A 16,138-nucleotide genomic window follows, 5' to 3' on the forward strand; every position below is an offset into this window, starting at 1 on the left:
CTGCATCAGTCTCCACAACGTGTTGTGCGAGACGCTCCAGTCAAATCTCAGTCGTTGGAAAGGGGAGACTGCACGCCTTGGATGACCCGCTCGGAGATCCCTACTAATGGTACAATTATATCCTAAGGTCGCGGGGAGAATAATAGAATAATATTATTTGGTTTACTATGTTCCGCTCTAGAATAATGTTATTTGGTTTTCAGTATTATTTGGTTTAAATTAGTGCCGTCAGTTAAACGTGTTATTAACGGCTAATTAACGGTTACTTTTTTTATCGCGCGATTAACGCAATTTATTATTTAATTTATTTATTTATTTATTTTTCTTTGGCTCAAATACAAAGAAGCAGTAGCCTGACTGCTATGTTCAAGGCAGTATGTTTGTATGTTCATCGTTTAATTGCACTATAGGCTTTTTTTTTGTATCGTCCTGTTTTGATCAGTATATGCCAATGTTGTTATCAATAAAAAAACATTTGCACAAGGCAAGCCGATGCACTTCTCCATGTTGATTAGAGCATTAAAATGAGAAAAATTAATGGGACAAAGAAATGAAGGGATATTTAGCATTAAAAAAAAATGTAATTAATCACGATTAATCGTGAGTTAACTATGGCATTAATGCGATTAATCGCGATTAAATATTTTAATCGCTTGACAGCACTAGTTTAAATATTATTTGGTTTAGTAGCCTATATGGCCATTGACAACTTGACAAGGCCGACGAGGCTGTGATCGAAATGCGGGACAGGAGCTGTACCGTACGGGACAAATCAAAATCTTCCGAAATACAGGACGTCCCAGACAATCGGGACGGTTGGCAACCCTAATCCTGGAGCCCCAGGCAGCCAAACGAACAATACTTGACAGTTCAGCACACTACTGTTGCCACACCCACCTCTCAGTTGAACTGCTGACTAGGTTGTTGTCAACTTTTTCGTTGTTGTCATGACAGCGCACGCACGTGCATACCAGACACACGCTGGGAAGGAACTTTTAGACGCGCGCTTTCCAATTCGAAAAATGGCGGAAGAGACTGAGGCACTGCCAATTCCAATAAAAAAGGTGAGAAGGTGTGGGTACAAGAAAGACTGGGAAAATTAATATTTGTGGCTGAAAGATGTTGAGGGGGATACCGAGAGGGCTTTTTGTGACCTTTGCAAAACGTCCTTCTCAATCGGACATGGAGGGGAATACGATGTCAAACGACCAGAGGTGTCAAGTAACGAAGTACAAATACTTCCTTACCTTACTTAAGTAGAAATTTTGGGTATCTATACTTTACTGGAGTAATTATTTTTCAGCCTACTTTTTACTTCTACTTCTTACATTTTTACGCACTTATCTGTACTTTATACTCCTTCCACCTCATTACTCCTATTTCATTTCGGCTTGTTTTTATTCTGCCGGCGTTCAAAAAAACACAAACAAAAAAACCTATCCAGATAATTCGCGCCATCGGATAAAGTGAATTTGATTGGTTGGATGAGAATAGAAACATATACCATTCTGACTCCCTATTGGTTAACACGCGATCCATGGCACCTGCGCATGACCAGAGCCCGGCTACATTCTCTGACATGACGTAAATCGCGCCACATTCCAGCTACGAAATAGCAGACGTAGATGAGCGAAATGTCCCAACCAAGTACTAGTGAGGAGGTTGGTAGCCAAGAAGACCAGGCAACCCTTCTACATCCCGGGCCGTACCTGGAAGAATCTTTTGAAATGGTTGGATGCAAAAACAACTCATTTCAAATGCACTGCAAGCTCTGTGCACCCAAGTACCATGAGCTAATGGCTATCAAAAACTCGCCATCTAATTTGAAAAAGCATATTGGTAACTTTTTGTTGCATGGTCTGTGCTTAACAGATGTAGATGCTGGTGTAGATATTTTTTTTTTTTTTCAGGAAGTGTTTAATCACTAGCAAAGGTTTGGTTAGCACCGTCAGCTGGGCACTGCTGATTTGTTATGGTGCGTCCCAGTTCGGCAAGTTCTTACTCGTTACATCTTACATTCCTGCAGCTAAGCTTGGATACATACATTTACATTCCCAATAAAGGCTTTTGATAACATGCCTTTGAAGTTTGACTGCACCATTCCAATACTTACAGGGAACTAGTCATCATATCTTCCGCTCCATGAAACACATGTTAAGGCTCAGTAGTACACATATATGGTTCTTTAATGTATTTGCATTGTATTAATATGCGTTCATTATCAATGGGCATAAATGTGTCTGAAACAGGTGCATCCCAATTTTTTCAACATTAACATTATAGTCATTAGATGGCATTTGGAAAAATGTATTTTTGGGAGAAGTAGGGCAGTGTGCTATAGAGGTGTGCTGTGTGTGTGTCACTAATTCAGGGATGGGATAAATGCAGAGACCAAATTCCTTGTATGTGTGAGCATACTTGGCAAAAAAGCTGATTGTAATTCTATAGGCCCCTGTGGCACGGCCTAAGCTTTAGTCCTTAATGGCATTTTTTCCCCCTTGCATTATACTTTAATACTTAAAGTAGTTTTGAAACAAGTACTTTTATACTTTTACTCGAGCTTGAGTTGATACTTCAACTTCTACAGTAGTATTTTGAAACGCTAGTATCTATACTTCTACTTGAGAAATTAATGTAAATACTTTTGACACCTCTGCAAACGACACAGACTCACGGAGACTCACAAGAAACATGTCCAACAGAAAGAGACATCCAATCTATGGATGCTTTCCTCCGACCTAAAAACGACTTTCTAGCTGACTAAGTGACTGCTGCAGAGGTGACGAGTGTGTATCACACTGTCCAACACGCTACATCATATCGAGCAGGAGGTTGTGGCACAAAGCTAGCCCCAACGATTTATCCAGACTCGGACATTGCCAAGAGGATGGCCTGTGGTCGGACGAAGGCAGAAGCCATTGTCACGGATGTACTTGCCCCTGCCTCCGTCGAAGATTGCTTGAAAGTCCTCAGAAGACCACTGAATGAGCAACGAGCACAACCAAAGGTAAAGTTAAAGTTATGTTCATGGATGTAACATTGTTGTGTGTTAGCTATTTGTGTAACATTAGCTAGCTATTGTTAGCTAATCATCTTCTTCTGCTGGTATGTTAAAAGTCAACATTTCACAATTCGTTATCTCCCAAACTAAACAAAACTATAATTTTTGAAAAAGTCTAAATATTTCTATAGATCATATTTATATAAAATCAATAATGATCAAAACAGTAAAGCAGTATCTTTTATTTTTTACAATAATCTGTTTTTAGAGAATCTCTTTTAAGTTCACCCCATCTGTGTGTGTGTCCCCACAGCCCACACGCCATCCTTCTCAGTGGCTTCAGACACCTCCAATCATGGGACCACCAAGCTCTTCCCACTGTCAGTGCATTACTGGACGCCAGACTTGGGAGTACAGACGAAGGTCCTTGATTTTTATGATGACAGTGATGAAACATCTGCCGCGATCCACAACCAGATAGTCACCAAGCTGGAGGAAAACGGACTGGGTCTAGACATGATATCTGCGTATTCCGCTGACAATGCTAGTGTGAATTACGGGAGATACAACTCTGTCTTCCAGAAACTGAAAGAGAACAATTGCATTTTGAAGGCAAACTTTGTGGCCCACATCGTTCACAACAGTGCAAAACACGCAGGAGATCGGCTTAATATCAACATTGAAAATGTCGTTAACAAGACCTTTAGCCACTTCTCCTCATCTGCCAAACGCACTGAGGAACTTAAGTCAATTCGCACCTTTGTGGAGATAGAGTACCAGTCCCTGCTTAGAAATGTGCCCACAAGATGGCTGAGCTTGTGTCCTGCAGTGAAGAGGCTTCACGACAGCTGGGCTCCTATCAAGACCTACTTTCTCTCATTGGGAGAGGACGGGTGCCCAAAGTCACTATGGCGGCTGTTCAAGGATGACCAGGATGGTGAAGGCAACCCCCTGGATCTACAGGTAATTCACTTTAATAGCACTCAACGTTTTTTTAATTTAAGTATTATTACATGAAATTATGATAATGCAAACAGTGCCAGCACACAGGATAATTGACTCTTTACGTCTTTTAGGTTTACCTGTCCTTCCTCAGCAATGCGCTGAAGATTTTCCACGACACTGTGCTGGTGCTGGAGCGAGAAGATGGGACTGTCTGTGAGGGCTACGATATGATGTTCACCCTAAAAACCAAGCTACAGCTACGACAGAGTGATGGTTTCTTTGGGGCCCAGACGGATGTACTCCTCCAGCAGTTTCCAGACTTACAGGCAGCTGTGCTCAGAGAGGACATGTGCAACTTCTACCAGTCCTCTCTCACCTACCTGGAGCAGCGCTATGACTTCTCAGACTCCAACTACCATAAGAAATTGTCTAGCCTGGCACTAAAGAAGAGCCCCTTCAACTTCTCCCATCTCTGTGAAGCTGTAGCGGTCCTGCAGCTAAACAAGAAGTTGGACATGGATGCGCTATATGATGAGTATTGTGTCGTTCTGCCACACCAACAGGCCATCGTGCAGTCTGGAGCTCCAGTCGTGGAGAAGTGGGCCACCTTACTCAAGCACACACACACACACACACACCAAACATGACAGCATTAGCTTCTTTCCTCTTGATTGTACCAATCACCAATGCTTCAGTGGAGAGGGTCTTTTCACTGATGACGGGATGCTGGACGGACACAAGGAACAGATGTTCGGTAAACCTCATCAAGTCAGAAATCCAGGTGAAGAGCAACTTCACATTCAGTTGCCAGGACTTCTACACTTATGTAGTGAAAGAGAAGGTTCTCCTCAATGCTGCACGCTCCAACAAGAAATGCAAGTTCAAGAAAGTAGAAACCTAGTTATGTAAGACCCCATTTGTCTAAGATGAAGATTGATGTGCAAATGTGTCACTTTACGGAAACAGTAGCCTTTTAGGTCAAAATATGTCATTGTTTTTCATAGGATTGTATCTTGGCACCATTTTGTATTGTTGTGACCTTGTGATGGTGATGGGTTTGCACTCCTCTGTCTATACTGGAAAACCATTTGGAAGCTTATAAAAATGAATGTTGCTTTAATTCTGTCTCTTATCTTTCTTCCTTATTTGATTCAGATGCTGGTGAAGAGGTTTGAGTCCCAAAGGTGTCCCCAAAGTCCTAAAGATGTCCCCAGAACACTGAACATTTTATTTTCCTGCGCCTGCCTTTACTAACATGCAAGTTCACCATCCTTCCTCCCCCTTCTCGTTCCGTGAACCTCTGGAGTCGTGAGTTAAGACTTTTTTTTTTTTTTTTAACTGTTCCTGTGGTGTTGAGCAACTACAATTCCTGTTAATCCTATAATTTCACATTAGAATTTATTTAAAGTGAATAAATTGTAGTGAAAAATAAATACAATTAAATAGCTAAAGTAAATCGTGAGCGGAAGTGCATCTGTGTGTCAATTCATTGAATGTTCAAAGTATTCTGAATCTTTATTTAGAAAAAAATACACATTGGTTGGCCTATTCATGAGCATACATCAGTAATTACACATGTTTAGGGGAATAGGGCATTTCTTATATATCATGTAAGGTGGTATGTGCTAGAAATGGGTAAACCACTATCAGTGAGTCTGCCCGTGAAGTGGGGGCACCGCCGCACCAGGCAGTGTCCCCCATTGTCCCCCCGAAACATACCCCTTGTCCCCCCTTTGGCTTATTAGCAGGTGGTCACCCTAATGCCTATGTGGATTTGCAGACCATCAACTACATGACCATCATCATCACTGTCCTCAGCAGTTGCAAGCATGCTTGACGTTGACGTTGATGAGGTAATGACGTGGGAAAGTTCATTTTCTTCTTCCGAGTCAGTCTTAAACAAAGAAAGGAAAAATTCAAATATCAATAGCAGCATATTGAATATCAAAAGCAAAGATTTGAAATTAAGCAAGCAATAAACTGTACACTTCATTTTCAAAGGATATTTATATATTTTGCGTAATTTATTAAGTGGTAAACAACAAAAAGCTAACTTACTAAAAGGTTCCTTTATGGTCTCACATGCAGGGCTTTGGTTACATAAACATTATGGATTAACATCCCATTCAGCTCCTGTCCCTCCTGGATCTTAGGGGACACCAGTTTATTGCCACAAGCCATTAGTAACTGGATGCTACAAAGAAGATGGGGATATTACAACAAAAATGCTTTTAGATTAGATTAACAATATGTTGTACGCTGGTGTTACTTGATTGTTTTTAAATGGTCTATAAATAAAGATTATTATGTTAAACATACAAATTAAGAAGAAAAAAATAGGCCTTTACCTGACATCCTCCGGAATGTGCTCACCGAAGCCATCCCTGATGAGTTCTATAACAATCTGGTGGACCCAGGCCTTCTGGAATTCAAAGGCACTGAGGGTGTGGCCATGTTTGTGTAGCCGTAATCTTGCACCTTGTTTGTACACTATTCCCCATGATGGATTGGCGAGTAGTATTATGTCCTTGTTGAAATGGTTATGCTGCTGTGCCCTAGCTCTGAAATAAGAACGTAACTAGGCTACATGAAAACAGCCTTAAAATTACATTTATTCTTTGTTTTATCACAAATTCAGTAGTCGCCAAAACACAATTAAAATAAAGACGTCGACTCGCGTTGTGTACTGACAGGGACGCTGTAAGTAGGGGTAATGCAGCCTCTGATGAGAGGCTGCAAGTGCCCTTTACTTCGCAGAACATTAAATATTCTTTCAATTTTAAATAGGCTAATTTAAATTGTAAATATTTTATTCAAGTAGCAGAAGAAAAATGTGCTGTCTTTGTAAATGATGAAAAGGGATACAAACAAACACAACATGTTGCAAATATCTTCAGTCACAGCTTGTGGCAGTGCGCTCCCTCATGCACTTTTAATTAATGATCGGGCTATAATAAGACCACGTTGACTATGTAATCGCGGACAAAAGGGGACATTTCATATAGTGGATTGTGAAAACCGGGACATTTTAGTGTCCAAACAGGCTTTTGCTGGGACTCGGGACATGCAACTCAAAATCGGGACTGTCCCGGTAGAACCGGGACGTCTGGGCACCCAAGTTAAACTCAGGAAACAAATGAAAGATCATTTCAAAATCTTCCGAATTACCTTTTTCTCCGTGTGCCTGATGTCCATCCGCCGAAGCACTGCTGCGCTTGATAACGTGGTGCACATTCTCTCATGGCTTGAGCTGCACCTGCCAGTGGCAAGCTGCTACGCTGGCGAGATGAGAACATCTATGCTAGCTGACTGTCCGTGTCCACACATGGCATTAAAACATTCGGTTGCTGCCCGATTGTTGTGGCATTCGACAGGGTTCTGATGGTCTCCGCTGAGGCCAATATATTGTTGAGTAATGCAGCTGCTTCTGATAGGCTACCTGTAGGCTGTTGTTGAGCAGACATCAGTTTAGCGCCTGTGTCTATAGCATGTCTGTCGATTATTTGTCTGAAGTGCACGCTTTTTTTTTTTCAACCACCTTCCGTTTCTACTGAAACGCCCTCCGTTTTCACTGAAACGCCTTCCGTTTTCAATGAAATCCTCACACACGTACAAGTGAAAAGCATTGACATACACAACTGAAACACTCACACAAACAACTGAAAAATGATACGCTAACATACACAACTGAAAAGCTTTCACAAAAACTAGTGAAACCTTTTACATGGACTACTGAAATGCTTTCACACATAGGCCTACCAGTAAAATATTCTCATACACAGCTGAAAAATTTCCTCTCACACACATATTAAACCAAAGCTTGCATAAAAACTAGTGAAACCTTTTACATAGACCAGCGGAATGCTTTCACACGTATTAGTAAAAATGTGCTCACATACACAGCTGAAAAATTCTCTCTCACATACATACGGAAGTAAATCTGTGCCATTGGATTTTGAAAATAAAAAGCCATTGAATTCTAAGCACTGAATATTTTTGATTGAAATAACGTATCTGGATTTTTTGCCTCTAAATTTAGATCTTTACATTTTCAATATCAATTCTCAGCTTTATTTTTCAATGTTAAAGGGGACCTATTATGCTTTTTCGACTTTTATGACCTATAAACGTTGTTATAATGATTGATAGTCATGTTTAACCATACACAAAAAACAATGTTGATTTTCGGGAAACTCTCACATCTGGGCGCTTTCAGCATTCTCTGTCAACGCTCGGTTTCGCCCTTCTCCGCCCCCTCGCCCCCCTCCTGCCAACCCAACTCCGTTGTGATTGGTTACCTTCCTTGAAGCTCGCGCGGGCAGTTTGACCAGGCATATGGGGGCGTGGCAGGAGTGCATCTACGTAGATGATTTCCCGGAAATGTGAACAAGTGAATCGCAAACGTTGTCCCGAGTGTTTAGCGCTCTGCACAGTCACCCCAGACTGTCAGCAGGGAATACGTCGAAATGCATGTACGTCATTATTTGACACTTTAGCATGGTTAAACATGACTATCAATCATTATAACAACGTTTATAGGTCATAAAAGTCGAAAAAGCATAATAGGTCCCCTTTAAAGAATTCACAATCAAATTATAAACTTAAAAAATTCTACTTAAATATTTTCAACGTCCCCAAATTCCACATGCCAAAGTCAGCTGCGAAATTCAATGTATGAAATTCAGCGTTAACATCGGGGGACCTGTCAAGCAAGGAGAGCGGGAATAAGAGTTCGGAAAATTAGTATTTGAAGCTTAAATCAGTATTCGGAGCTTCGTTATTTTTTTTTTTCACGTAGGTGACTTTACCAGAGCGAGGGAGGGAGGCAAACTATAAGCGTCAGCGACACCAAGCAGAGAAGCGAGAGAGGTGGAGGAAGAATAGATATCTTGTTTCCCTTTGCTTTATAACACAACATTAGCGGGATCTCTGGAGGAAAAGTAATACTTAAAACCTTAGCTTAGTTGTTTGTTTACGTTCGCTGTACAGCGCCGCGCCAATCAACTGTGACTGGCTTGCTGCAGAGCGTGAGCGTCTGGGAATACCCGGTCAATATAATGGATATAATATGGACACATAGGACAATCAATATTCGGTATTTGTTATGGATTTATTGTACAAATTCCCTGAAAAGATGCACGTTCCAGGATGAATTGAAAAGCTCCCGTAAGGGCTGAGATGGCAGAGAACAGCTGATTTGGAACGGAGCAACAGCTGTTCGCTTTCACGGGGAAAAACTAAGGAACTTCAACCTACTTAGGCCTACTAATTAACGTTCAAAAGCTATTAAATCTTCAACAAAATATGCAGATACTGTCAAAATCGGTTCCAGGGAGTATATAAGGATTATTAATGTTGTATTTGATGGTGTTTTTTTCTGGAACGAGTATTCGAATATTCGCTCGGATCAACCAACGAGTATTCGAAGCCTGAAAAATGGCATTCGGGCCAGCCCTATGAAGATCCTATTCGAACAATAAAAGTTGAAAACCACAGTTTGTGTTTTGGCTTGTTTTGCAAAACAGCGTTGGAAACACCAGGGTATTGGCTCGGGATATGTAGGCCTAATACTAATACACACAGGACAAAGAACAGTGTTGGCAATTTAACACTTGACATCTTGACATCAACAGAGTTTACCAGACAAACAATGCCAGACTGTAAAGGGGGTACGAAATGAAACGAGGTACTGAGCATCAGCCTTTTGAAGACGCGCAAGGGCTGCTGGTAGCATATGTTATGCTGCATTAAAAAAAGAAAAATACAAGCACCCAGAGGAGAATTGCATCTGCCAAATCCTGACCACCAGTAAACACTTGCGAATGACCAATGTAGACTTCACTCGTTACAACATCATAAGAAAATTGTCCGCAAATAAAATCCCCTTCAGTTTAGGATAATCACACAGGTTATGCGAGAACATATTTATGTCAGGATAGGCCTACCGGGCTCCAAGTCGTCACATATCTCAATCAGACAAAACCAACTATAACCACATTGGCATAGCAATCGCACCGTGTGTAGCTGCTACTAGCTGCAATCTATATATACAATGCATACTAACTGGAGCACAAACCAGAATCAGATCACAATCGCTTAGGACCGTGGGTAACCTTTGGCCAGGTCATCACGAGCAAACAGAACCAGCAGCAACGTTTACGTAAACCAATTTCTTACCTTATGTGGCCCTCCACATGCAGGCTAGATGATGTATCCATATCGATATCCAGTGTCACAAACATGCTTTTTATAGGAAGCAAAAGGACCGGCTATTTTCTGAATAAAAATGTCAATTTTGGCTGTCTGTCTTGAAACTTCTCCAGTGCGTTCACCCCAAAATGCAACGGGACGACAAGATCCCATACAAAGTGAACGTATAGACGCGTATCGGGCGAATATTTTTGATTTGTCGCGCCACACTTTCGCCGTGCACAGGCAAGCGCGTTCACGAGGATTTGTGGCGCGAAAAATTTCAACTTTGACACGAATTTCGCGTGATGACAGCCAATCAGCGTTCAACAGCGTGGCCACTGAGTGACATGTGTAACGTAACAGCCAATCAGCGTTCAACCGTCAAACTCAGCGCAGTGCAGTCCGGGGTGTACTGCAGCATGGAGGAGAAAGTGATTGTTGCCGTTTGCGACTCTCGGAGCTCTATATATAATAGTATATAATATAATATAATTGTATATATAATATCACGGCCAAAAGCTCTGTGTGCCTCCGGATGGCCGTAGCGCAGGGAGCTCATAGGGATTGGGCTTCTCGGGAGTCGGGGTTTATTTACCGGCGTTGCCATGGGTTCCGGTCTTGTGTGTTCCAACAGTTTATTAGGTAGGCCTATCTAATAAATTATGTCTTCGAGCGCGCCTATCGCATGATTTTAGACTCGACGATTTCGGTTGAGTATGTGGGGATTTTTAATTTTTATTTATTTTTTTTTACACATTTTTAAAAGTGGTGGGGACAAAATTCGTTTTTCAAATAGTGGGGGGGACATGTCCCCCCCGTCCCCCCCGTAATCGACGCCTATGGGTGCTGCCATCTGTGGCTGGAGTAGTTATTGCAGCTTATGAGTTCGATCCTGCTTCCTAGTGCCATGTAAGGGTAATGCAGCTTGTGTTCGATCCTGCTTCCTAGTAGCTATGTGGGGGCAGCTTATTTGCTTAAAATATTTGAGCTTTTCAGTTGTTTGAGTGAAGGTGTTTCAGTTGTGTATCTGTAACCCCCAGGGGGGTGCTGAACCTCACAATTTGTACCACTAAGCTAGAAAACCAAACAGCAATCCCTTATCTATGCAGGTTATGTCCAATGAAGAAACAGAAATGGGACTGATGTATAAACAATATAATATATATATATATATATATATATATATATATATATTATATTTGTGGCGGACTCAGGGGGGGGGCAACCGCCCCCCCTCGTGGCTCAATGGTTGAAAAAGCGCGCTAAAGTGCCCTTCAAGTGTCGAAAACGAGAGGAAATGCCTTATTGGCTGCCCTTTTCACGTGCAAAACATGATTAGGTGCCCTCTTGGGTGCTCCTTCATGCAATAAATGATGATGATGTGCCCTCTAGAACAAGAAAATTTTATGACGTGCCTTAATGAGTGCCCTTATAGTCCCCTTCTGCCCGTCTGGTGCCCTTTTAGTGCCCCCTTTAGTACCCTGAGAGTGCCCTTCTGCCCTTCTAGTGCCCTGATAGTCCCCTACTGCCCGTCTGGTCCTTCTAGTGCCCTGATAGTCCCCTTCTGCCCGTCTGGTCCTTCAAGTGCCCTTCTAGTACCCTGATAGTGCCCTTCTGCCCGTCTGGTCCTTCTAGTGCCCTTCCAGTGCCCTTCCAGTGCCCTGATAGTGCCCTGATAGTGCCCTGATAGTGCCCTGATAGTGCCATTCTGCTCGTCTGGTCCTTATAGTGCCCTTCTGCCCGTCTGGTGCCCCCATGGTTGAAAAAGTGTGCTAAAGTGCCCTCTATGGTGGTGAAAATGAGAGAAAGTGCCTTATTGGCTGCCCTTTACACGTGAACAAAAATTAATGAGTGCCCTAGGTTGCCCCTGATGATGATGATGTGCCCTCTGGAGCAAGAATATGGTAAACCGAAAAAAACATGTTGTGGTTAGCTATTGAGGTGCAGACGTTCCTCTCTTTGGTAGCTGACAAACGGGGAATGCGAGGCGTTGCTGTCATGTGACGTCGCCATGACAAACAGGTACATCGAGTGGTACTTAAATCTCCACTGGATAACAAAGCAATTTTTTGAGCGTTCAAGATCATTCAAGTGTAGGTAATTTCATGCAAGAGAAACGATAATGGTCAGCTATCACCTCAAAATGAAGGAAAACTTCCTTAAATGTTTCCGTAGCTGGCTGTCAGCGGTCAAAGACTGTATGGTAGCGGCACATTGAATTTTCTCCAGTCTAATCTTAAATGTTAGTAAAGATGAAAGCAGTAAGGCATCCTCCATTCTTTGGCTAAAATGTGAAAGTGCACAATCATGTGAACAACTCATTTTGGTATTTATAAAGTCGCTAGAATAAGGAGAAACAGTGTCTTTGAAGCAATTTTTTTTATGGGGGAGGACCCCCAGATCCCCCCTTTAAATTATGAGCCCAACTATTCTTTTAAGTGCTACATGGAGATGTAACAAGTGCCTCGAATGGGACCTTCAAGGCAGCGCTTGCTAAGGTTAGGGGATAGGACCTTCCAGGCAGCGCTGCCTTTAAGGCTCCGTTGGGGGAACAAAACACCATAGAAAAGAAAAGCCACTGTGTCCGCTGGTGGGGCCCCATGTTGTCCAGAATGTGCCCTTTTTATTTTTTCGCCCCTGCCCCTCAAACAGTCTGAGTCCGCCACTGTATATATATAGTAACCAAAAAACCAGACAAAGACACAGACAAAACAATTAGGCAAACAGGCTACTACTAGCAGACCTTCCCCCTAGACCCGCTCAAGTCTTCTGGTCAGCCAAAGACAATTGTGGCAAATATTCGAGGCACTCATACATCAGAGTAAATAAAAATAAACAATTAATTAAGCTCAGGAAAAACAGTGGCTGGTTAAACAGACGAAGACAATCCTCAAGTCATTCCGAGGGCTGCAGTCAGCTGATTATGCTTCTGGACTGCTTCTGAATCCTCTGTGATAATTTAGACATGATTAGATCTCTGATTGTAAAGACTGTCTACGGAAATGGAATGGATAAACTTACGTTGCTGCACGCCCGTGTAGACTACTCGCTATTAAATCCATCACACTGAGTACAGGATCCCCCCAGGGATGTGTGCTCAGTCCTCTGCTGTACACGCTGCTGACCCATGACTGTGTGCCAAGGCACAAGAACAACATGATTGTTAAGTTTGCAGATGACACTACAGTCGTGGGTCTCATTCATGGGAATGAGGAATCCTATTACAGAGAGGAGGTCAATCTGTTTGAGAGATGGTGCAGAGATAACAACCTGGTACTCAATGCGGAAAAGACCAAGGAAATGATCGTGGACTTCCGTAGATCAAAACCTAAGCACACACCCCTCTGCATCAGTAATCGTGAAGTGGAAAAGGTGGAGAACATCAAGTTCCTGGGAGTACAGATCTCTGACAACCTTTCCTGGTCCAAAAACACCACTGGGCTAGTGAAGCGAGCCCAACAGAGATTGTACTTCCTGAGGAAACTCCATCAGGCCTCACTACCTCCCAGTATCCTCACCACATTCTACAGGGCAGTGGAGAGTGTGCTGACGTACGCCATCTCTACCTGGTTCTCCAGCTGCAGTGCGGCGGACAAAAAGGCCCTGCAAAGAGTGGTGAGATCAGCGGAAAAGGTCATTGGAGCCTCACTTCCCTCTGTCCAGGACATATTCCTAAACCGCTGCAGGAATAGGGCCCAGAAAATAGTGAGAGACCCCTCTCACCCTCTTAACAACTTCTTTAAGCTCCTACCCTCCAAGAAGCGCTATCGCAGCTTAAGATGCTCCACCACCAGGCTGCGGAACAGCTTCCTGCCTCAAGCTGTCAGGATGCTCAATGCACCAGCGTCCTAATATCTTCCCACTGGACTTTATTTATTATTTATTTATTCATCATTGGGACGTTTGTTTGTAATGTATGTGATCTTGATCCCTGAGAAACGCCTTCTCGTTTTGTTGTTCGATCAACAAAATGACAATAAATTTGATTTGATTTGATTTGATTATGCAAGCAAAGCATCGGTAGCTTGCGTGTACCATTTACTGGTCACCATACGCACAGACAACAAGCCGAGGCTACAAACATACAGTGGACCGTGTTTGGTGCTACTCCATAAGAATGAGTCTGCGCTAAAGACCAACAAACACAACATTCCAACAAGACTCACGTTCTCCTGTTTGCACAGCTGAGACATCGAGGGGCTCTCGCTTCAATCCACACCGCCATATTATTCTCCCGTCCACGGCTCACAACTCTTTTTAAAGGGAAGCGCCACCTGATGTAGATAATCAGTGCCAGTGGGCGGGACCAAGCTGCACTTCCCATCATAACCGTCCTACCTGCCGCATATGTAAAAGCTTTTACTTGTGTATGTGTGAGGTTTTCAGTATAGTGTGTGAATGGTTTCATATGTGTGTGAGAGGATATTTTTCAGCTGTGTAGGCCTATATGAGAACATTTTACTCGTATGTGTGAAATCATTTCAGTAGTCCATGTAAAAGGTTTCACTAGGTTTTATGCAAGCTTTTCAGTTTTGTATGTGAGCTGATCATTTTTCAGTTGTTTGTGTGAGAGTGTTTCAGTTGTGTATGTAAAAACTTTTCACTTGTATGTGTGCAAGGTTTTCAGTATAGTATGTGAATGACTTTGGTTTCATTTGTGTATGCACATGCTTATTCTGAATAATGTCCCAGACGGCCCCTCATATATATGTCCTTGTGTTTATACAAAAAATGTGTGTTTGCAGATATGCCGACAGGTCTACTTGGAAAGTGTGTGTGTGTGTGTGTGTGTGTGTGTGTGTGTGTGTGTGTGTGTGTGTGTGTGTGTGTGTGTGTGTGTGTGTGTGTGTGTGTGTGTGTGTGTGTGTGTGTGTGTGTGTAGGATAGCAGACTCTAAACAACAAATGAGAAACCTCAGGAGTCCACAGAAGTTATCCTTGGTGGTCCTAATTAATCCCCCCCCCGACTTTCTGTATATTACAGAAAGTCAGCCAGCCCCCCCGAAAAAAGCCTTCTGTGTTCGTGCTGGAATCATCTGAGGACAAATATGTAAAGTTTGCCAACAGTGACTCAACAAAGAGACGTTTATATTACTTATTGTGGTAAAGACCAGCAGATCACCAAAGGGCCAGAATGCTTTGTGCAAGACACAATAAATAGTTTCATGAGAATTGCTTACTTTTAAAAGGTGTGTCAAACATTTTAAAGGATGAGTGGTAATGCAGTCTGGTGTTGACCACAGGACCATTGTCTATATGTGTGGGTTGCAGAGCGTTGACCACGAGGAGCCAATCAAAGTGGACCACGCTCTGAAACATTCCGGGCCGGAGAACGGACACACGGCCCATGCAGGTCAGGAGTCGCATCCCAGGAGTCCAAGTGGTCCCAGTGTTCCAAGATACTAACACTTTTCTATGTTTTCTATTTTATGTTCCCGTTTTCGTTCACTTATTTTGCCATGTCAAAATGGCGAAATAATTTGCCATTTTGATGCCATTGAGATATTATAGATGTACAGTATATCTAACCCACTTATCAGAAAGCCCAATGTTGGTGCATGGACAGAGCTCCCCACCCAACAACCTGCCCCACGAGCACACAGCTGCGGTGTCCTCCCGGATGCTCCACCTCCCCATGACAGCCGTGACCAAAGTGGCCGAGATGAGGGGCCCAGACTCTCCTCGCAGCCCCATTGGCTGCCAGTCCTCATGTGTCACAGAGGCTTTGCTTCCAGCCAGCCAGTCAACAGAGTCATACTGTCAGCCAGGTGGGCATCTCATTGAAGTTGTCCTCCTATCCCATATCTTTGGCTCCTAACCCAATGCATTATTCGTTTTGAGGAGCGTGAGGACTGAGCAGGTATCTTTACATGTCGCTCTGTCTTTGCCTCAGTGTCTACAGCCAAAGCCTGGACCCCTGCATCAATCAGAAATTTGGGATTTCCCAGGCTTCCTGGTGAGGCAGGCTCCCAGACCACATGAGATGATATTGGTCATCTTA

The 16,138-nt window shown here is 42.9% G+C and overlaps 2 protein-coding genes across 6 annotated transcripts in view; both read left to right on the forward strand.

Moving 5' to 3' along the window:
• LOC130406504 (smoothelin-like protein 2) overlaps positions 1-16,138 on the forward strand; it is a 56,005-nt gene that overhangs the window by 33,716 nt on the left and 6,151 nt on the right. For 4 of the 5 annotated variants that reach the window (XM_056612123.1, XM_056612124.1, XM_056612127.1 and 1 more), the window contains exons 3-5: positions 15,409-15,490; positions 15,657-15,905; positions 16,031-16,093. In XM_056612123.1, coding sequence (XP_056468098.1) covers positions 15,409-15,490; positions 15,657-15,905; positions 16,031-16,093 — 394 coding nt within the window. The remainder of the gene's footprint in view (positions 1-15,408; positions 15,491-15,656; positions 15,906-16,030; positions 16,094-16,138) is intronic. The other variant, XM_056612125.1, reaches the window with a different exon arrangement.
• Positions 39-7,059, forward strand: LOC130406514 (uncharacterized). Its single transcript, XM_056612140.1, has 2 exons — positions 39-3,964; positions 4,078-7,059. The coding sequence occupies exons 1-2, from the start codon at positions 3,518-3,520 to the stop codon at positions 4,591-4,593; spliced, it is 963 nt and encodes a 320-aa protein (XP_056468115.1). The 5' UTR covers positions 39-3,517; the 3' UTR covers positions 4,594-7,059.

Source organism: Gadus chalcogrammus, chromosome 16 (assembly GCF_026213295.1).
Source record: "Gadus chalcogrammus isolate NIFS_2021 chromosome 16, NIFS_Gcha_1.0, whole genome shotgun sequence".
NCBI lineage: Eukaryota > Metazoa > Chordata > Actinopteri > Gadiformes > Gadidae > Gadus > Gadus chalcogrammus.